Source organism: Ranitomeya imitator, chromosome 1, assembly GCF_032444005.1.
Source record: "Ranitomeya imitator isolate aRanImi1 chromosome 1, aRanImi1.pri, whole genome shotgun sequence".
NCBI classification, from domain to species: Eukaryota; Metazoa; Chordata; class Amphibia; order Anura; family Dendrobatidae; genus Ranitomeya; species Ranitomeya imitator.
The window spans coordinates 703,124,703-703,147,340 of NC_091282.1; the positions used below are offsets into that span (position 1 = coordinate 703,124,703).

The 22,638-nt window shown below is 47.7% G+C and overlaps 1 protein-coding gene across 1 annotated transcript in view; it reads left to right on the forward strand.

Moving 5' to 3' along the window:
- The window catches only part of EIF2AK4 (eukaryotic translation initiation factor 2 alpha kinase 4), a 152,168-nt gene that overhangs the window by 88,169 nt on the left and 41,361 nt on the right, over positions 1 to 22,638 (forward strand). The window contains exons 18-21 of the mRNA XM_069731721.1: positions 10,832 to 10,911; positions 12,410 to 12,511; positions 14,562 to 14,612; positions 17,047 to 17,283. Coding sequence (XP_069587822.1) covers positions 10,832 to 10,911; positions 12,410 to 12,511; positions 14,562 to 14,612; positions 17,047 to 17,283 — 470 coding nt within the window. The remainder of the gene's footprint in view (positions 1 to 10,831; positions 10,912 to 12,409; positions 12,512 to 14,561; positions 14,613 to 17,046; positions 17,284 to 22,638) is intronic.

Sequence of the window (22,638 nt, forward strand, 5' to 3'; positions counted from 1 at the left end):
CTCCAAACACCCCCCTGCACTCGGATCCACCCCCCCTGCAGTCCGATCCACGCCCCGGTGCTCCGATCCGACCCCCCCCCATGCTCCGATCAACCCACCCCGTGCTCCGATTTACCCCCCCCCATGCTCCGATCCAGATTGGCCGCTGCGGATTCGCTGCAGTGTTCCATCAGGCTTACAGTACCATGTAAACCTATGGAAAACGAAATCCGCTGTGGTGCGGAAAATACCACGCGGAAACGCTGCGTTGTATTTTTCGCAGCATGTCAATTCTTTGTGCGGATTCCGCAGCGTTTTACACCTGTTCCTCAATAGGAATCCGCAGGTGAAATCCGCACAAAAAACACTGGAAATCCACGTTAAATCCGCAGGTAAAACGCAGCGCCTTTTACCTGCGGATTTTTCAAAAATGATGCTGAAAAATCTCACACGAATCCGCAACGTGGGCACATAGCCTTAGGGTTAGGGTTGGAATTAGGGTTGTGGTTAGGGTTGTGATTAGGGTTAGGGGTGTGTTGGGATTAGGGTTAGGGGTGTGGGGGGGTTAGTGTTGGAGTTAGAATTGAGGGGTTTCCACTGTTTAGGCACATCAGGGGTCTCCAAACGCAACATGGCGCCACCATTGATTCCAGCCAATCTTGTATTCAGAAAGTCAAATGGTGCTCCCTCACTTCCGAGCCCCGACATGCGCCCAAACAGTGGTTTACCCCCACATATGGGGTACCAGCATACTCAGGACAAACTGCGCAACAATTACTGGGGTCCAATTTCTCCTGTTACCCTTGTGAAAATAAAAAAAATGCTTGCTAAAACATCATTTTTGAGGAAAGAAAAATGATTTTTTATTTTCACGGCTCTGCGTTGTAAACGTCTGTGAAGCACTTGGGGGTTCAAAGTGCTCACCACACATCTAGATAAGTTCCTTTCGGGGTCTAGTTTCCAAAATGGGGTCACTTGTGGGTAGTTTCTACTGTTTAGCCACATCAGGGGCTCTGCAAACGCAACGTGACGCCCGCAGAGCATTCCATCAAAGTCTGCATTTCAAAACGTCACTACTTCACTTCCGAGCCCCAGCATGTGCCCAAACAGTAGTTTACCCCCACATATGGGGTATCACCGTACTCAGGAGAAACTGGACAACAAATATTGGGGTCAAATTTCTCTTGTTACCCTTGGGAAAATTAAACAATTCTGGGCTAAATAATTATTTTTGAGGAAAGAAAACGTATTTATTATTTTCACGGCTCTGCATTATAAACTTCTGTGAAGCACTTGAAGGTTCAAAGTGCTCACCAAACATCTAGATAAGTTCCTTTCGGGGTCTAGTTTCCAAAATGGGGTCACTTGTGGAGGGTTTCTACTGTTTAGCCACATCAAGGGCTCTGCAAACGCAACGTGACGCCCGCAGAGCATTCCATTAAAGTCTGCATTTCAAAACGTCACTACTTCACTTCCGAGCCCCGTCATGTGCCCAAACAGTAGTTTACCCCCACATATGGGGTATCACCGTACTCAGGAGAAACTGGACAACAACTTTTGTGGTCAAATTTCTCCTGTTACCCTTGGGAAAATAAAAAATTGCAGGCTAAAAGATCATTTTTGAGAAAATATATATATTTTTTTTTCATGGCTCTGCGTTATAAACTTCTGTGAAGCACTTGGGTGTTCAAAGTCCTCACCACACATCTAGATTAGTTCCTTTCAGTGTCTAGTTTCCAAAATGGGGTCATTTGTGGGGGATCTCCAATGTTTAGGCACACAGGGGCTCTCCAAACGTGACATGGTGTCTGCTAATGATTGGAGCTAATTTTCCATTTAAAAAGCCAAATGGCGTGCCTTCCCTTCCGAGCCCTGCCGTGCGCCCAAACAGTGGTTTACCCCCACATATGGGGTATCAGCGTACTCAGGACAAACTGGACAACAACATTTGGGGTCCAATTACTCCTTTTACCGTTGGCAAAATAGGAAATTCCAGGCTAAAAAATCATTTTTGAGGAAAGAAAAGTTATTTTTTTATTTTCATGGCTCTGCGTTATAAACTTCTGTGAAGCACTTGGGGGTTTAAAGTGCTCAATATGCATCTAGATAAGTTCCTTGGGGGGCCTAGTTTCCAAAATGGGGTCATTTGTGGGGGAGCTCCAATGTTTAGGCACACAGGGGCTCTCCAAACGCGACATGGTGTCCGCTAACGATGGAGATAATTTTTCATTCAAAAAGTCAAATGGCGCTCCTTCCCTTCCGAGCCTTACCATGTGCCCAAGGAGTGGTTTACCCCCACATGTGAGGTATCGGTGTACTCAGGAGAAATTGCCCAACAAATTTTAGGATCCATTTTATCCTGTTGCCCATGTGAAAATGAAAAAAATGAGGCTAAAGAATTTTTTGGTGAAAAAAAAAAAAAAGGACTTTTTCATTTTTACGGATCAATTTGTGAAGCATCTGGGTGTTCAAAGTGCTCACTATGCATCTAGATAAGTTCCTTGGGGTGTCTAGTTTCCAAAATGGGGTCACTTGTGGGGGAGCTCCAATTTTTAGGCACACGGGGGTTCTCCAAACGTGACATGGTGTCCGCTAAAGAGTGGAGCCAATTTTTCATTTAAAAAGTCAAATGGCGCTCCTTCCCTTCCAAGCCCTGCCGTGCGCCCAAACAGTGGTTTACCCCTACATATGAGGTATCAGCGTACTCAGGACAAATTGGACAACAAATTTCGTGGTTCAGTTTCTCCTTTTACCATTGTGAAATCAAAAAAATTGTTGCTAAAAGATAATTTTTGTGACTACAAAGTTAAATGTTCATTTTTTCTTTCCATGTTGCTTCTGCTGCTGTGAAGCACCTGAAGGGTTAATAAACTTCTTGAATGTGGTTTTGTGCACCTTGAGGGGTGCAGTTTTCTCCTTCGCCACATTGGGGGACACAGGACCATGGGGTGTTATGCTGCTGTCACTAGGAGGCTGACACTAAGCTGAGACAAAAAAAGGTTAGCTCCTCCCCTGCAGTATACACCCTCATGCTGGCTTCCAGAGACCCAGTTTAAGCTTAGTGTCCGTAGGAGGCACACTGATTTTTAATCTCACTGATTTTTAACCTTCCCATTCCGGACGAAGGGGACGAAGGGGGCGACGGATTCTTTCATGTTCCGATCTCCCCCGAACCAACAACAGGCGAGCACGGGAGTTTCACCTCTCCGTATCCTCTCCTGCGACGTGGGAGCCACTGCCTGAGCTGACCCTTTTGGGCGACGGGCCCTTTCCCGGGCACCGATCTCCCCCCTAAGTACAGACGAGCACTGGTGTTTTCCCTCCAGTATCCTCCTCTGCAGCCAGGCTTTTTATTGCCGGACATCTGCCCTGTCCACCAGGTTTCACCCTCGGCTGTACAGAGGCCCTATTACCCGTGGCGTCCGTGCAGCCCACACTGCATCACCACTGTTTTATGCGGCTGATACAGGTGGTGGATGGTTCCTCTCCACCCCCCTTCAGGGGTCGGTGGATGGAGGCTTCCCAACCCCTGCACCGTCCCTGTGTCCACCCCAGGCACTCCTCACCTCATCTCCTCAGACCCCTTGGGGCTCTATCGGGGTAAGTGTCTCGGGGGGGGTCGGTCGCCGACTCTGCGGTCCGGAGGGCTCGCTCTTAGGGTGGCACACTTTTGTTCTGGGCCCCTTATATTCCGGCCATCAGCGGCCGCGTGCCGGGCCGAAGCCGAAAACTTAGTCCCCGGCTTTGGCCTAGCACAGGCCACATCCCGATAGGCTCCGCCCCCCATTACGCGTCATTATGCGGCGCCGCCCCTTGGTCCTGGCGCTTCTCGCTCTCTGCGAGATCTCCTCTCCCCATTCTCGGCGGCCATCTTAGATCGTTCCTCTGCACGCCGCAAGCTTCTGCTCTCCAGCCGCACGTGCAGCGTTTCCTCACATCATCTGTCTCCAGCACCGCCGCCGCCTCTCCTCTCTGCGGGACACAGGACCTGGGGTAAGGAGACCACGTCAGGTTCTCCCCTGCAGCGCCGCCCTCGCTTCCTTAGTTTTAGACCCTGGTCTATTTTTACATTAGGGTACACCATGTCCCAGTCAAAGTCTAAAAAGTCTTCTAAGGTGCATACTACCTTTTTTTCTGCGTGTACCACCTGCCAGGCTCCACTTCCTCGGCCTCAGAGCTCCCCCCTCTGCTCAGCCTGCGATGCCCCATGTGCCCAGGAGCCCTCCACCGCCACCGAGTCCGGTGTACCTAGTCCCCCCGCGTGGGTTGCCTCGCTGTCGCAGTCCGTGGACTTTTTAGCCAATGCCATCAAATCCATTCAGAACCCTCCTGGGGAACGGGGCAATCCGTTACAGGTGTTAAGAGATCCCTCCGTATCAGGGGAATCGTCGGCCAGCAGGGGCCGCTCTCTACGGAAAGAGGCACGGTCATCCAGAAAACGGATCCGCACTACCTCTCCTGAGCGCTCACCTCGCCACTCAGCTTCTGGCAGCTCCACCTCTCGCTCACCCTCTTTGGGGGCTCGCAGCGTTCACGACTCTGAATATGAGTCTGAGGTATCCTTAGACCCGGAGGCTCCGGAGTTTAGATCTACGGTTGACTCCCTCATTGTAGCTGTCAATCACGCACTTAAAGTGGACGATGACTCTAACGCTGCTCCGGACCACGCAGTCTCCTTTACCAGATCCAAACGTTCTCATAAGACGTTCGCCTCTTACCCAGATTTTCTGGAGATAGTCAGGCGACACAGGGAGCGTCCGGATAAGCGTTTCACGGGAAAAAAGGAACTGGTATCGAAGTATCCTTTTTCAGCAGATCTAGTGAAAGACTGGACGGACCCCTCACTAGTAGATCCTCCGGTTTCGCGCCTTGCTTCCAAAACGCTCCTATCCGTTCCGGAGGGCGCTACGATTAAGAGTCCCACTGAACGCCAGCTAGATTCCCTAGCTCGCTCAGTGTACGAAGCCTCAGGTTCTTCCCTATCTCCCTCCTTTGCCGCAGCTTGGGTGGCCAAGGCAATGGTTTCCTGGGCGGATGCTCTAGCGAAATCCATTCATGAACAGGATCTCCCGGCTGAAATGGCGGACCCTGCTAAACAGATTGCCATGGCAGGTGATTACGTGATGTACGCATCTCTCGATGCAGCGAATTGCGCAGCCTCGGCGGCCTCAAACGCCATCACTATCCGAAGGGCCATTTGGCTCAGGGAGTGGCGCGCAGATTCCTCCTCTAAAAAATCTCTGATTTCTCTCCCTTTTCAGAGCGGGCGTCTTTTTGGTGAAAAGCTAGACCAGCTGATTTCCGACGCTACAGGGGGAAAGAGCAAGTTCCTTCCACAACAGAGGCCCAAGTCGGCATTCCAGCGACAGCCTTATTTTTGTTTTCGGCCCTTTCGTACCAGCCCAGCCTGGTCCAATCCGGCCGGTTTTTCCAGATCGGACTGATCCGCTCGCTCAGACAGAGACGTTCGTCCCTCTTTCAGGCCGAATCCGTCCTGGCGAGGAAAGCCTAGGCAGCCCAGGACCAGAGGTTCCAGACCTCCCAGATTCCCTTCCCAATGACTCGGGAACGGCGCCAGTCGATACCACCAGAGTAGGCGGACGCCTACTTCTTTTTCAGCAAGCCTGGCTCTCCGTCGTTCACGACGAATGGGTCAGGGATCTGGTGTCGTCTGGCTACAAAATAGAGTTCTCCGCTCCTCCTCCAACTCGGTTTTTTCCCTCTCGTCTCCCCAGTTCGGGAGCTCAGTCTCGCGCCCTCCTTTGCGCCATTCACTCCCTCCGCCAGAGCGGGGTCATTGTTCCGGTTCCGGAACACGAGAGGTTCAAAGGTTTCTACTCAAACCTCTTCGTTGTGCCAAAGAAGGATGGGAAAGTGCGCCCTATCTTGGATCTGAAGCTCCTAAACAAGTGTGTAAAGGTACGACACTTCAGGATGGAATCGCTCAGGTCGGTCATCGCCTCGATGGAAAGAGGGGAATTCTTGGCATCGATAGGCATCCTTGATGTCTATCTTCACATTCCAATATTCCCGCCACATCAAAGGTTCCTCCGCTTTGCCGTTCTAGAGGACCATTTCCAGTTAACGGCCTTACCCTTCGGTCTTGCCACGGCACCCAGGGTATTCACAAAGGTCATGGCGGCCGTCATGGCCATTCTTCACTCGCGAGGAGTGGTCGTTTTACCTTACTTGGACGACCTTCTCATAAAGGGTCCGTCTTATCAGGCCTGCGAGGCAAGCGTCCACATTACCTTGGATTCCCTTTCACGCCTGGGCTGGTTGATCAACTTGAGCAAGTCCTCTCCCGTTCCTGCCCGACGCATCTCCTTTCTGGGAATGATCCTGGACACTTCAAGGGGTCTAGTCATGCTTCCTCGGTCCAAGGCCCAAGTTCTTCAGCATGGAGCCCGGACTCTCTGCCATCCTCGCCCGCGACCCATTCGGTTCGCTATGAAGATCCTGGGCAAAATGGTCGCAGCAATCGAAGCGGTGCCTTTCGCTCAACTCCATCTCCGTCACTTGCAGCAGGCCCTGCTGGACAATTGGGACAGGAGCCTCTCATCTCTCGACCGTCCTTGCCCGTTGTCTCCGCGGGTCAGACAATCTCTTGTATGGTGGACTCTGGGTCCATCTCTGCTCCAGGGGAAGTCCTTTCTCCCGATCCGCTGGTTAGTGCTGACTACCGACGCCAGTCTCCTCGGTTGGGGTGCGGTGTTTCTTCACCACTCTGCCCAGGGCCGCTGGACTGTTCGGGGGTCGAAGCTCCCTATCAACATTCTGGAGATTCGTGCGATCAGACTTGCTCTGAATCGCTTTCACGCCCTGCTTGCGGGTCACCCGATACGAGTCCAATCGGACAACGTCACTGCGGTGGCTTACATCAACGACCAGGGGGGTACCCGCAGCAGGGCGGCGATGCAGGAAGTCTCCCCCATTCTTCGTTGGGCCGAAACCAACCATTCCACCATTTCCGCGGTGCACATTCCGAAAGTCGAAAACTGGGCGGCGGACTTTCTGAGCCGCCAGGGCCTTGCCTCGGGGGAGTGAGAACTCCATCCAGAGGTCTTTCGACAGATCTGCCTTCGTTGGGGGACCCCGGACATGGATCTGATGGCGTCCAGATTGAACGCCAAGGTCCACAACTTCATTGCGCGCTCTCGGGATCCTCAGGCCATCGGAGTGGACGCGCTGATAATCCCTTGGAATCAGTTTCAACTCCCATATGTGTTTCCTCCACTTCCCTTACTGCCGAAAGTGATCCGAAAGATCAAGACGGAGGGAGTTCCGGTCATTCCGGTCGCCCCAGATTGGCCACGTCGCGCTTGGTACGCGGAGCTCGTTCAGCTCGTAGCCGACGTCCCCTGGCGGTTACCAGACCGCCCAGACCTGCTTCGCCAGGGACCGATCTGCCACCAGAGCTCAGGGGCCCTACGTTTAACGGCGTGGCTGTGGAGACCTGGATTCTAACTTGAGCTGGTTTCTCGCAGCAGGTCATTCCCACCATGCTAAGCGCTCGCAAGGTGTCTTCCGCTTCCATTTTCCACCACGCCTGGAAGACCTTCTTCTCATGGTGCAGGCTCCGAGGTCACCCTCCGCTAGTCTTCTCAATCCCTTGCATGTTGGATTTCCTTCAGTTCGGGTTGGATTCCGGCTTGGCACGGAGTTCCCTCAAAGGTCAGATCTCAGCGTTATCCGTGTTGTTTCAACGCAGGATCGCTGCCAACCTTCAAGTCAAGACTTTCATTCAGGGGGTCTCCCATGTGGTACCCCCCTACAGAATGCCGTTAGAGACATGGGATCTCAACTTGGTCCTGGGGGTTCTTCAGGAACCTCCATTTGAACCTCTTCAGGATGTTCCTCTTTCTGTCCTCTCCTGGAAGGTTGCCTTCCTCGTAACGTCTATCAGACGGGTCTCAGAATTGGCCGCTTTATCTTGCCGGGCTCCTTTTCTTGCCTTCCATCAGGACAAGGTAGTCCTACGCCCTTCCCCGGTCTTTCTTCCTAAGGTGGTATCATCCTTTCACCTTAACGAGGACATCATTCTTCCCTCTTTTTGCCCGCAGCCAAAACACAAAGTTGAAAAAGCCCTTCATACCCTGGACGTGGTACGGGCTCTTAGGAGGTACATTTCCAGAACGGCTCATTTCAGAAAATCGGACGCCCTTTTCGTGCTCCCGGAGGGTCACAGAAAGGGTTTGGCTGCGTCTAAAGCCACGATAGCCAGATGGATTCGGTCTGCTATCCAGGAGTCCTATCGGGTCAGGGGCAGTCCTATCCCGGCGGGGATTAGAGCACACTCCACTCGGTCGATGGGTGCTTCCTGGGCCATCCGGCACCAGGCTACAGCGGAGCAGGTGTGCAAGGCTGCTACGTGGTCCAGCCTGCATACTTTCACAAAGCACTACAATGTCCACATTCACTCCTCTGCGGACGCGGCCCTTGGCAGACGTATTCTGCAAGCGGCCGTTGCGCATTTGTAGTCAGATGGTACACGGAGTTATTTGGTTGTATTGTTTCCCTCCCAGGGACTGCTTTAGGACGTCCCATGGTCCTGTCTCTCCCAATGTGGCGAAGGAGAAATAGGGATTTTTGTGTGTACTCACCGTAAAATCCTTTTCTCCGAGCCACTCATTGGGGGACACAGCACCCACCCTGTTAGCCTTTCGGCTCGTTACCTTTTTTTAGTTTTGACTGTTTTGTTGACATGTTATACTCTAATGTTACTTGATATTTTGTTGTTATTATCCTACTGCTTTTGCACTGAACTGGGTCTCTGGAAGCTAGCATGAGGGTGTATACTGCAGGGGAGGAGCTAACCTTTTTTTGTCTCAGCTTAGTGTCAGCCTCCTAGTGACAGCAGCATAACACCCCATGGTCCTGTGTCCCCCAATGAGTGGCTCGGAGAAAAGGATTTTACGGTGAGTACACACAAAAATCCCTATTTTAGAATGGTGTCACTTTTGGGTATTTTCAGCCATATAGACCACGTAAACTGACTTCAAATGTGAGGTGGTCCCTAAAAAAAATAGTTTTGTAAATTTTGTTGTAAAAATGAGAAATCGCTGGTCAAATTTTAACCTTTATAACTTCCTAGCAAAAAAAAATGTTGTTTCCAAAATTGTGCTGATGTAAAGTATACATGTGGGAAATGTTATTTATTAACTATTTTGTGTCACATAACTCTCTGGTTTAACAGAATAAAAATTCAAATTGTGAAAATTTTCAAAATTTTCGCCAAATTTCCGTTTTTATTACAAATAAACACATAATTTATTGACCTAAATTTACCACTAACATGAAGCCCAATATGTCACGAAAAAACAATCTCAGAACCGCTAGGATCCGTTGAAGCGTTCCTGAGTTATTACCTCATAAAGGGACACTGGTCAGAATTGCAAAAAATGGCCAGGTCATTAAGGTCAAAATAGGCTGGGTCATGAAGGGGTTAAGATCACCTATCCTGGTAAATATGGTCCCCTCATCCCTATCCTGGTATGGATGGCCCTCATTCCCATCCTGGTATACATGGCCCCATCCTCATTCTGCTGTGATTGATTAGCCCCATCCTTATTCTGGTATGATTGATTGGCCCCATCCAGTTCCTGGTATGATTGATTGGCCCCATCTAGTTCATGGTATACATGGCCCCATCTAGTTCCTGGTATGATTGATTGGCCCCCTCCAGTTCCTGGTATGATTGATTGGCCCCATCTAGTTCCTGGTATACATGGCCCCATCTAGTTCCTGGTGTGATTGATTGGCCCCCTCCAGTTCCTGGTATGATTGATTGGCCCCATCCAGTTCCTGGTATGATTGATTGGCCCCATCCAGTTCCTGGTATACACGGCCCCATCTAGTTCCTGGTGTGATTGATTGGCCCCCTCCAGTTCCTGGTATGATTGATTGGCCCCATCCAGTTCCTGGTATGATTGATTGGCCCCATCCAGTTCCTGGTATGATTGATTGGCTTCATCACCTTGCTCGTATGATTGACCCCATCCCAGTCCTGGTATCCATGACCCCATCAGAAAATATTGAAACCTTTACTCTTACCTTTTTCCGTTCCCTCGCAGTCGCAGCGTCCTGCTCCGGTGCCAGCAGCTGCTTAATGCTTGTAAGCAGCGCATGGCAGGGAGATCATACATTGCTCACAAGCAGAGCACAGCTACCAGAATACTCACATTGTGTTCATCAGAGATCGCGGTGAGTATTCATTCCTTTTCAGAAGCGTGCACTGTTAGCCGCCTGCTTACTGCTGGGTCCGGTGGTCACATGTGCCGATAGTTAAGAGAAATGAATATTCTGAATATTCATTTCTCTTAAGTATCAGTACACGTAACTGCCGGCGACAGCAGGAAGCATGCGACTGACTGTGCACGCTACTGTAGAGGAATGAGTATCCATCTTTTCTGATGGGGCCATAGATACCAGGACTGGGATGGGGCGAATCATACCAGCAAGGGGATGGGGACAATCATACCAGCAAGGCGATGAGTCCAATCAATCATACCAGGATGCCAGGAAGAAATGAATATTCATTGCCCTCCACGCCCATGGGCGTGGAAAGCATTGCATATTCATTTCTCTTTAGCAGCGGGCACAGGAGTTAGCCGGAGCTGCCAGCTCCTACCTCTGTGACTTTTGCTCCTCCGATACCGCTAACCCCCCACCTCCCCACCACAGCCAGAGCCAATATATCCGGACTATAAGACGTACCCCCCATTTTCCTCCACTTTTTGGGAGGAAAAAAGTGTCTTATAGTCCGAAAAATACGGTATATGCAAATTTTTGCTTCTGTAATTTGTAATCCTGTAGTTTAATTGTAGTAGTTTTAAACCTTTTTTCCTTTTAGGAAAACTCACTGGCATGGTGGGCACAGCTTTGTATGTGAGCCCAGAAGTCCAGGGGAACACCAAAGCTTCCTATAATCAGGTATTAATAATGTGGAGGTCTGGATGTCGTTCTTGAACTGAAAAGAGTGGATCTAGAATAGGGGATCGATTATCCAGGCATCTCTTAACCCCTTTATGACCTTGGGATTTTTCGTTTTTCCATGTTCGTTTTTCACTCCCCTCCTTCCCAGAGCCATAACTTTTTTATTTTTCCGTCAATTTGGCCATGTGAGGGCTTATTTTTTGCGGGACGAGTTGTACTTTTAAACGACATCATTGGTTTTAGCATGTCGTGTCCTAGAAAACGGGAAAAAAATTCCAAGTGCAGAGAAATTGCAAAAAAAGTGCAATCCCATGCGTGTTTTTTGTTTGGCTTTTTTGCTAGGTTCACTAAATGCTAAAACTGACCTACCAATATGATTCTCCAGGTCATTACGAGTTCATAGACACCTAACATGTCTAAGTTATTTTTTTACCTAAGTGGTGAAAAAAAATTCCAAACTTTGCTAAAAAAAAAAAAAAAAAAAAAAGCGCCATTTTCCGATACTCGTAGCGTCTCCATTTTTCATGATCTGGGGTCGGTTGAGGGCTTATTTTTTGCATGCCGAGCTGGCGTTTTTAAGGATAGCATTTTGGTGCAGATACGTTCTTTTGATCGCCCTTTATTGCATTTTAATGCAATGTTGCGGCGACCAAAAAAACGTAATTCTGGCGTCTCTAATTTTTTTCTCGCTACGCTGTTTAGCGATCAGGTTAATGCTTTAATGCTGGTTTATTGATAGATCGGGTGATTCTGAACGCGGCGATACCAAATATGTGTATGTTTGATTTTTTTTTTTTTATTGATTTATTTCGATTGGCCGAAAGGGGGGGTGATTTAAACTTTTATATTGTTTTTATTTTTTTCACATTTTTTTAACTTTTTTTTTTTACTTTTGCCATACTTCAATAGCCTCCATGGGAGGCTAGAAGCTGGCACAGCACGATCGCCTCTGCTACATAGCAGCGATCTGCTGTTCGCTGCTATGTAGCAGAAAATCAGGTGTGCTGTGAGCGCCGACCACAGGGTGGCGATCAGTAACCATAGAGGTCTCAAGGACCTCTATGGTTACAATACTGAAGCATCGCCGATCTCTGATCATGTGACGGGGGTCGGCGATGCCGTCATTTCCGGCCGCCCGGCCGGATGCGGTAGTTAAATGCCGCTGTCTGCATTTGACAGCGGCATTTAACTAGTTAATAGGTGCGGGCAGATCACGATTCTGCCCGCGCCTATTGCGGGCACATGTCAGCTGTTCAAAACAGCTGACATGTCCCAGCTTTGATGCGGGCTCACCGCCGGAGCCCGCATCAAAGAGGGGCTTCTGACCTCGGACGTACTATCCCGTCCGAGGTCAGAAAGGGGTTAATATGTATCAGTAGATTGATATCTAGTCTATGCTGCTTTTGTTTTTGGTAACTGAGGATTTGCACCACTTTCAATTTGTCATCTAAGCAATACTTGGTATTCTAAAAATTGGTGTTTTATTCTGTTCTAGAAAGTTGACCTGTTCAGCTTGGGGATAATCCTTTTTGAGATGTCTTACAAACCTATGGACACGAGCTCTGAAAGGATTTCTGTGTTGGGCATGCTGAGACAGGTATCGTAAGTCGTGTATATAATATTTTATGTGGTTTGTTATTGGATACATTACAGTACCAGGGCTGGTATCAGGAGCAGGCAGACCAGGCAGTCGCCTAGTGTCCCCCGCACCTCCAGGGGGCCCCAGCCAGTGGCCACTATGGGGCCCCTGAGTAAGAGGGGGACCTGCGCCGCCCCTCCCCGCATCGCGCATTCAACTTGAAAGCAGTGATGGAGGAGAGAGCGTCATGTGAGGCTCCGTCTCCCATCACTCCTCCTCTGCCTGTGACTCTGCGTGCTTCAGCAGTGGAGCTGATGAGACGCTCTGCAGAAGTCAGAGCAGCTGGGGAAAGAGGAGGAGAGGTAAGGCATGTGTGTGTATATCTATCTGCTGCACGATAGTGTGTGTGTGGGGGTACTGCACTATACGGTGTGTGGGGGGACTGCACTATGTTTGGGTGTGTAGGGCTGCTTTATACTCTGGGGGGCTGCAGTATACTCCTGAGGGTGGCTGCATTATACTCTACCAATGACCATGGGGAGTGCATTTTACCATATGTTCTATTTGGGACCTGTATTATACTGTATCGAGTACCATCTATATCAGTCATTCTTCCTCAGCCAGAGTAAGGGTAGGTGCACATGGTCAGTAAGGCTACGTTCACATTGGCGTTCCGCCAATGTGCGTCGCTGTTGCGCCGGCGACGCAGCGGCGACGCGCCCCTATGTTTAACATAGGGGACGCGTGCGTTGTTTTGGTGGCGTTTTTCGCCACGTGCGTCGTTTCCGACGCTAGCGTCGGACGCAAGAAAACGCTACATTGTAGCATTTTCTGTGCGTCCGATTTTCGTCAAAAACGACGCACGCGTCGCAAAACGCGCGCGTTTTTGCGCGCGTTTGCGCGCGTTTTTACGTGCGTCGCGCGTTGCGTCGCCGACGCAGGGCGGCGCAACGCTAGTGTGAACCTAGCCTAAACGAAGCGGGGTTGGACGTTGCATACTTGTGCAGCATCCAGATGTTACAATATAAGAAATCCTATGCCCACTATGCGTGCACAGTTGCCCGCGGCTCACCCGCGGAGATGGACATGCGGTACGTCTTGTCAGACCGCAGCATGTCAATTTATCTTTATTTGTCTCCGCAAGATAAATTTCACCAGTATAATGTATTGGACGCGATGAATCCGCAAGGTTCAATGAACACATGCAGATTCACCTGCGTTCAATAGCCAGCAGCGGACATGTGCTGCCAATTACTGAACGTGTGCACCTACCCTAAGGAAGCAGGGAAACAAGCGTCGAACGACTTCAATATTGTCGATCGCGCTCATTTAGTGGCCTGAACTCAGCGCTTGTAAATACAACAGAACTGTTTCTGTGTGATGGTGCAATATGTGAGCATTTGGAGCCCCACTTTAAACTTTTGCCCACAGCCTCAGTTTGTCTAAAACCGGCCCTGTACAGTACAACAATAATTTGTGAGCTAGTATCTGAATCACCTCATGTCAGAGCTTTATGGTACATTCCCAGTTTACCTTTCCTCTGTGAAATTTCCACAATGGTAAGTACTGGTGCTACATATATTAAAGATCTCTTTCAAAAAGACACCTGCGCTAGAAATAAAACAGAAATAACCAAATAGGCTGTTGCGGCAGATGAGTATGTTTGACAGGTCTCAGTAACTGTGATCACCTGCAATAAAAAATCCCCCACATGCAGTAAATGTAGCTATAAAAGAGCCAAAGATGTACACCCAGAGATGCTGGTAAGCAATAAGAAGAACTTACTTGTGCCTTGTAGGTGCAGGGTAGTTGATCACAAATACAATTGACTGGGGGTGATGCAGAGTGCACTCGCAAAGTCTGGTGAGGATCGCAGCAAGGGTTAAGTGGAGGTATGGCGTGCCACATTTAAAGCAGTTAACTTAACCTTTTATAATGTGGATTTTATGTAGAATACACTTTGCATCTTATATGCAAACACTGAGCCAACAGGGGATGGTTGTAAAATTCATCTTGAAATCTGCCAGAATTGTAAAAGTCTGAATTCTTTTTCATCTTTTTCTTTCAGCCCTCGATAGGTTTTCCAAATGATTTTGAGAAGCCAGAAACCGAAAAGCAGGTATAATATTTATTCCTGAACAATTCACACCTTCAATACATTTAAAGGGCCACTGTCACCCCCTCCAGCCGTTAGAAACTAAAAGAGCCACCTTGTGCAGCAGTAATGCTGCAGTCTAACAAGGTGGCTTTTAGTTTTGTGTTCATGTATTACTAAAATAAAGCGCTTTGAAACTTTTCAAAAATACCTATCTTTGTCCACGGAGGCATAACTGTGTTATGCATGATGCACAGTGCGGGGCTGGGATTCCTGGGCAGATTCCTGCACAGACCGACGCTGGAAGGCGGGGAACCTGGGGGAGCATCTGACAAGCGCAGTGCGCATGCCCTGGAATCCCAGCCCCGCACTGTGCATAATGCATAACACAGTGCGGGGCGGGGATTCAGTAACAGGGTGGCCGCACTGCCCGCACAGGCGCAGTCAGGAACCCGGCATCTGAGCTATGACTGCCAATTCTCAATGCGCCTGCCCCAGGCAGGCACGCACAGCGCAGGCGCTGGATTTAAGAAGAACAGCGTGCAGGGGGCGACGACCATCGCCCCAGAAGAGATGAGTGACGGCAGTTGGGCGCTTCACAGAGGAGGCTTCAGACCCGCCTCCATGGACAAAGACAGGTATTTTTGAAAAGTTTCAAAGCGCTTTATTTTAGTAATACATGAACACAAAACTAAAAGAGCCACCTTGTTAGAATGCAGCATTACTGCTGCACAAGGTGGCTCTTTTAGTTTATAACGGCTGGAGGGGGTGACAGTGGCCCTTAAAGTATTTGGTACCAACATTTCTGGTTTTAGTAAACTGAAAGGGGGTATCCGGGACATTAGTTAAAAAATGTGCTTCTTACCTGCCTGTTGTGCACGGCACTGTTCTTCCCCAGCACAGAGCAGTCAGAGAGCACTCCTGCCGGGGATTCAAAAGCCGCCGCTGATGTCACGTATTATTTTCCACTCCACTCTGTCAACGGTGCGGGACTTTTGATGTCATTCTGAGTGACTGCTGGATCCCCGCTGCCTAACTGGGGGACTCGGCTGCCAATCAGAATGACGCCCCGTCTCATCAGCAGAAGCAGCAGAATCCCTGGCAGGAGCGGTCTGTGACCACTCTGTGCTGGGGAAGAATGGCGCCGGGCAGAACAGTTTTTTTTTTTTTTCATCAAGTCCCAGATATACCCTTTAAGCTTTTTACGACCTCCGCCATACTAGTACCTCGGAGGTCGCTTCCTTCCCTTTGATGTGGGCTCCGGCCCTGAGCCCACATTTTTCTCGGAACATGTTTTGAACAGCTGACATTTGCCCGCAAAGCTATGGGTGGAATCGCAATCTACCCGTGGCTATTAATTAGTTAAATGCCACTGTCAAACTCTGACAGCGACAGACCCGGTCGCCGGTTCCTTGGCATAACAACCAGAGGTCTCCTGGAGACCTCTATGGTTGTCCGTGCCGGATTCCTATGAGCGCTGCCCAGTGGTCGGCGCTCATAGCAAGTGAGTAGTTCTACTACATAGAGGCGATCTGATCATCGCCTGTATGTACCGGGTTATGACAGCTTCTAGTCTCCCGTGGAGACTATTGAAGCATGCCAACAGTTAAAAAAAAATTAAAAAAATATTAGAAAACATAAAATATAAGTTTTTAAATCATCCCCTTTTTGCCCCATTCAAAATAAAATAAAAAAATCAAACCTACACATATTTGGTATCGCCGAGTTCAGAATTGCGCGATATATCAATTTTAAAAAAAAGGATCGCTAAACGGCATAGCGAGAAAAAGCCAAAACGCCAGGATTACATTTTTTTAGTCACCACGACGTTGCGTTAAAATGCAATAACAGGCGATCAAAAGAACGTATCTGCACCAAAATTGTATAAATAAAAATGTCAGCTCAGCACTCAAAAAATAAGCCCTCACCCAACTTGAGATCACGAAAAATGGAGATGCTATGGGTCTCAGAAAATGGCGCAATTTTTTTTCTTTTACAAACTTTGGATTTTTTTTCACCACTTAAATGAAAAATAACCTAGACATGTTTGGTGTCTATGAACTTCTAATGACCTGGAGAATCCTAAAGACAGGTCAGTTTTAGCATTTGGTGAACATGGTAAAAAAAAAATCCAAATTTTGTGGAATTGCACTTTTTTTTTTTTTTGCAATTTCACACACTTGAAATTGTTTCCCATTTTTGAGTACACAATATGGTAAAACCAATGGTGTTGTTCAAAAGTACAACTTGTCCCACAAAAAACAAGCCCTCACATGGCCATATTGATGGAAATATAAAAAAAGTTATGACTCTGGGAAGAAGGGGAGGAAAACCAGAAATGCAAAAATGGAAAAGCGCAGGGTCTTGAAGGGGTTAATCACACCAAATACTTATCAATGCGATCCCTATTTTTATGTACTTATTTTAATTTTACCAAGCATTTTATACACTTTTACAGAGAAAAGTTATAACCTGGCTTCTGAACCATGATCCGGCAACCCGACCCACAGCGATGGAGCTTCTGAAATGTGACCTCTTGCCGCCACCACAGCTAGAAGAGTCCGAGCTCCATGAAGTTCTCCATCACACCTTGGCCAATGTGGATGGCAAAGCGTACCGCACGATGATTAGCCAGATATTTTCCCAGCGCATTTCACCTGCCATGGACTACACATACGACAGTGACATATTTAAGGTACCTGTGTGTGTGTACCGTATATAATTATCTGTTTTTTAGTTTCAATAAGTTTTATTTTCCGAGCAAGCAGTAAAATAATACATTAACAACAGATTTCCCGTACAAGAAGGTGGTATAGTGTTTAGATCGTGGGAAAGAAACAAAACTCAAACACCGATAAAATTAAACTTTCATGAACTACAATACGTAGACAGGGGGGGGAAGTACATAGGGGAGGGGGACAACAGAGTATCTCAAACAAGATATAAGAGTGGTCGCATTCAATTTACCCAGCAATCACAAGGACAATATTAGGGTCTGTCCCAGGTTTACATTATTGTCTAGTTCCATCCAGGGTTGCCAAGTCTGATAGAAAGTGTCCCATGAGTCATTCCTTGTAGCTTGGATTCTTTCGTATAACAAAATAGTGTTCATCTTGTCCATCACAAGTGGCAGTGATAAAGAAGTAGTTCTCCACTTCGTTGCAATGTGTAACTTTGTCGCCATACAAAGTTGGCTGACTAGGTTGTGGAGTTTTTTAGGTAAGCCGGGTAACCTAGCACCTAGAAGAAACACAGCCGGGTCCAAAGGGACTGTCCTACCACACATTTTTACCATTATGGATTGTACCCTCCGCCAAAGTGCAGATACCATCGGGCACTCCCACCAAATATGTTTTAGATTGCCCTGAAGTCCACATTCTCTGAAACAGCGGTCTGATACATTTGGATAGATGGTGTGCAATTTACTCGGGACCTGGTATGTCCTATGCAAGAGTTTAATGGACGTCTCAACCATCGAGGACTGGTAGCTATCCTTAGAAAGTGTAGTACAGTTCCTCCTCCAGTCCTCCAGGGACAATGATATATTTAGGTCCGCCTCCCACTGTTTCATAAATTTAAGTTTTTCGTCACCCTGGGTGCTATTTAGGGTTGCGTAGATGAGGGAAATAGTTCCTCCACTCAAGGGGTCATTCAGGCCTCTCTGTTCGTAGCTTGTAGGACGTGGGGGTGTTTTGTGTTGTAGGATCTGTTTGGCAAAGTGGAAAACCTGGCAGATGCGCAACGTTTCCTCTGCTGGTGGTTTAAGTTTTTGGATGAAGTCCTGTTGGGAGAGGAGTGTAAGGAAGGGTGTGCAAAGATGTCTCAGGGTAGTTATGCCATTAAGGATCCACCAGGAGAAGGGACGGGGATCTAATCCTGGAATAAAATCAGGGTTATGAAAGAAGTTGGTTAGAAGAGATGATTTAGATTGTAGATCATATTTAAATCTCTCCTTCCGCCACATGATGAGGGAGTGAAAAGAGAATGGGGCTGTTATATGGATTCCCTTTGGGAGCTTCTGCATAGACCATAGTAGGCCTGGTAGAGAGTAGGGGGCCATGAAGGATGACTCTAGATCAATCCATCTGGGCCGATTGTCCCTGCTAGTACAAACGCTAATTAATTGGGCTAGTTGGGCAGACTTATAGTATAAAATAAAATTGGGAAAAGACAAACCTCCCATTCTTCTATGTATGAATAGGGTTCTAAGCCGTATTCGAGGCCTTTTGCCCTGCCACAGGAACCTCGAGATCGTGGTATTGATTTCATGCAGTGTCCTGGATGGTAGTGGGATAGGCAGAGATCGAAAGAGGTAGAGAAATTTTGGGAGGGTAATCATCTTAATAGCGTGCAATCTACCAAGCCAGGACAATTGCATAGAGGACCATCTAGTGAGGTCCGATTGCAGGTTCTTTATCAGTGGTAGGTAATTCCATTTAAACAGTGTTGACCTATGAGAGGTCACGTTAACTCCCAGATAGGTCAGATAATGATCTTTTTTAGAAAATTTAAATTGAGAAACTAGGTTGGTTTGGGCCTCTTTTGGAGTATTGATGAATAGTGCCTCGGACTTGTCGACATTGATTTTAAGGCCTGATATGAGTTCGAATTCGTGTAGAACGGTGAATAGATTCGGGAGTGAGGTGACTGGATTGGTAATGGCTAGAAGTAGATCGTCTGCAAAGAGACTTGTCTTATATTGGCCTCCTAGGTCCTGGGGTCCATGGATGTTAGGGTTGGTTCGAATGGCCTCTGCCAGAGGCTCCATAGCCAGGGCGAACAAAGCTGGTGACAATGGGCAGCCTTGTCTTGTGCCTCTTTGAATTTTGATGGGGACAGGTTGATTAGTGGGTAGCTTTAAGTAGGCTATGGGGCTATCATATAATAGTTTGATGCTAGTTATAATTCCTGCCGGGACTCCAAATTTTGCTAGGGTTTCAAATAGATAGGTCCATGATACCGAATCGAAGGCTTTTTCTATGTCAAGAGCCAGCATCAACAATGGCCGTTTAAAGTGATTTGCTGAGTGTATGAGATTCAGGTTCTTTCTAATATTATCAGGACCCTGTCTCTTAGGTATGAACCCCACCTGATCTCGATGGACCAATAGGGGTAGGACTGTATTGAGTCTGGCCGTCAAAATAGATGTGTATATTTTAAGGTCTACATTCAATAAGGAAATGGGCCTATAATTTTTAGGGTAGAGATGGTCTTTTTTAGGTTTAGGGATTATTGTCACATGTGCAGTGTAAAATTCGGGTGGCATTTGGTGTCCGTTGAGGAGAGAATTGCAAAATTGTTGGATGTAGGGAGTAAGTATGTCTCCAAATTTTTTATAGTAAAGTGCCGTGAGGCCATCAGGACCAGGGGCTTTGCTTTTTTTAAGATTCTTAATTGTTGACATTATCTCTTCGGTAGTAATGGGCGTTTGGAGGTGATCGATTGCGGAGGCAGGCATCCTAGGGAGATTCAGTCTTTCCAAAAAGGTCTGAAGGCGCTGCGGGGGGGGAGGCTGGGGGGTGGCGTAGAGTGATTGGTAATATTTGTGGAATGTGCTGTAGATAGCCTCCGGGTTAGCTGTAGTTTGACCTGTTGGGTCTCTAATGGATGAGACATTGTTTAATAGCTCTTTATGTCTAAGTTTACGGGCTAGCATAGAACTAGGTTTGTTGGCGTGTTTGTAGAAGGATGATTTGGTCCATGTTAGTGCTTTTTCGGTTTTGTTTGTGAGGAGTGCATCTAATTTTAGTTTAGTATCATGGATCTGTTTGGTTAAATAGAGAGATGTAGTTGATTGATTTGCCTGCTCTAACCTAAGCAGTTTGCTTTCTAGTTGCAACTGCTGCTCCGATCTTTGCCTCTTTTTGGTGGAGGCTATTTTAATCAGTGTTCCAGTTATGAATTTTTTATGTGCCATCCATACTGACCCAGGTGATATATCACCTGTCGAGTTAGCTTCGAAGTATACGTTTAGATCTTTTTTAACATCGATTAGGGTGGAGGGGTCAGTGAGTAAGGATTCGTTTATTCTCCATTTGAATAGTCTAGAAGAGACAGTGTTAAATTTGAATAGAGATAAGACTACATCATGGTCTGACCATGGAGATGGGATATGTCGGGAATAGAGGACTGATGGGAGTGTTGATGCAGAGGTTAAGTGAAGGTCTATTCTCGAGTAGGATTTTTGTGCTGGGGAGTAATATGTGTACCCTCTAATGCCTCCGTTCATCTCTCTCCACACGTCCGCAATGTGACTCTCTTTCATCAGCTGGAGTATTTTCTTCCTGTCAGTTTTTGTTATGTCTGTCCTTTTCAGTGAGCTACTATCAATTGATGGATTCATAGTGAAGTTAAAGTCTCCACACCACACAAGGTGGATGAAATATAGGAAAAGGGAGGTGAGAGATAAAAGAATGAGTAAGATGGGGGAGGGTGGGAAGGGATAGGTGGGGGTCAGATGGGTTTAGTAAACCTGATAGAGGTAGGTCAGGCACAACATGGCTAATTACTCGTCCGAGTTCGGGGTATTTTTCATATGGAGGAGAGTTCAACCAAGATGGAGGTTCCCATTCTCAGTAGAGGTGGCCTTTAGAAGATTCAGTTCTCTTTCTTTCACGTGACTGTAAGTCCACATCAGGAGATCCGTGAGTTTTGACTTCTCGTTCTGGGGGAGTCTTTCCACTCTCTTGCTGGTCTGGATTTTTGCTGAGGAAGCGAGGGTGCGTCTATGCTGATCGGTATTCCTGCTTTAACCAAGGCTTGTTTTCCTTCCTCCAGAGATTTGCAGATAAATGATTGGGAGTTGGCTGTGAAGTTCAGGGTGAAGGGGAATCCCCAGCGGTATTTAATTTGGGCCTTCTGAAGGGAGGCCGTGATGGGTTTGAGGGATCTTCTCCTGGCCAATGTAGCCGTGGCTATATCCGCATATATATGCACAGTATTTGGTAAATTAGGCAAGGAAGAGCGGTCTCTGGTTGCTATTAGGATCATATCTCTTGTTTCTTCGTAGTGCAATTTCAGAATAACGTCTCTAGGCATGTCAGGCGAACGAGGCTTGCCCAGTGCCCTGTGGATCCTGGTAATATGTAGGAGGGATGGGTCTAAATCAGGCAGGAGCACAGCAAAAAGTGTGGTCATTGTTTCTTTAAGGGCAGTAATATGTTCCGGGAGACCTCTTACTCTCAAATTACTCCTGCGGGACCTGTTTTCATAATCCTCACAGCGAAGTTCCAGCTCATTAATGCGGTCTGTGTGATTTTTGGATGTCTCGTGATCCTCCTCCAGGGCATCTATCATAGACTCCATTTTTTCCTCTAAGTTATTTGTACGTTGCATAATGTCCTGTAATTGAGACGCAATGCCCTGCATGGCTGCAGAGAGTTCTGCTCTAAAAGTCTCCTGCAGCGATTTTGTGAGCGCTGCTGTGGAGATTATAGTCTCCATGCCTGGGGCAGTTCCCCCCTGGTCTGTGTTCTCCTCTACCTGCGGTGCTGTGGCCGGGGACGGAGCTGCTGCGGCGGCCATCTTGGATGTGTTGCCGCTCAGGAGAAGGTCCGTAATGAGGCGGCCAGCGGGTTGTGCCACGCTCCCCTTCTTCGGCATTACCGGTGGTGCCGATCCCGGGGGTGTAGGTGCCTCGGCTCCGGTGAGTTAGATGTGCTCTGACGGCTAATTGGGGCTGCGTGGGATCAGTTTGGGAGCGGAGCTCAGCACGACATGACCGTCGGCATCAAGGTCCGCGCATGCGCCTCATAATTATCTGTTTTTTAACTTTACTCCTGAATACATTTTGCCTGGAGTACACAATACCTGTTGTTTTACTTACCCAGACTGTAGTCAGTCAGCTCTCATTCTTGTAATGTTTCCCTTTTTAATGGTCATTATTTTCTGATACTTGGTTGTATGTAAATGTTATTTACCTGATTTTATGTTTATATTCATGTGTGGGATAAGGTTATTTTATGACAGTGTGTTTTTTTTAGATTATTTTGTCCATCTTGAAAAAAATGCTACTACAGATCCATCATCCTTTGTTAATATCCAGTTATTC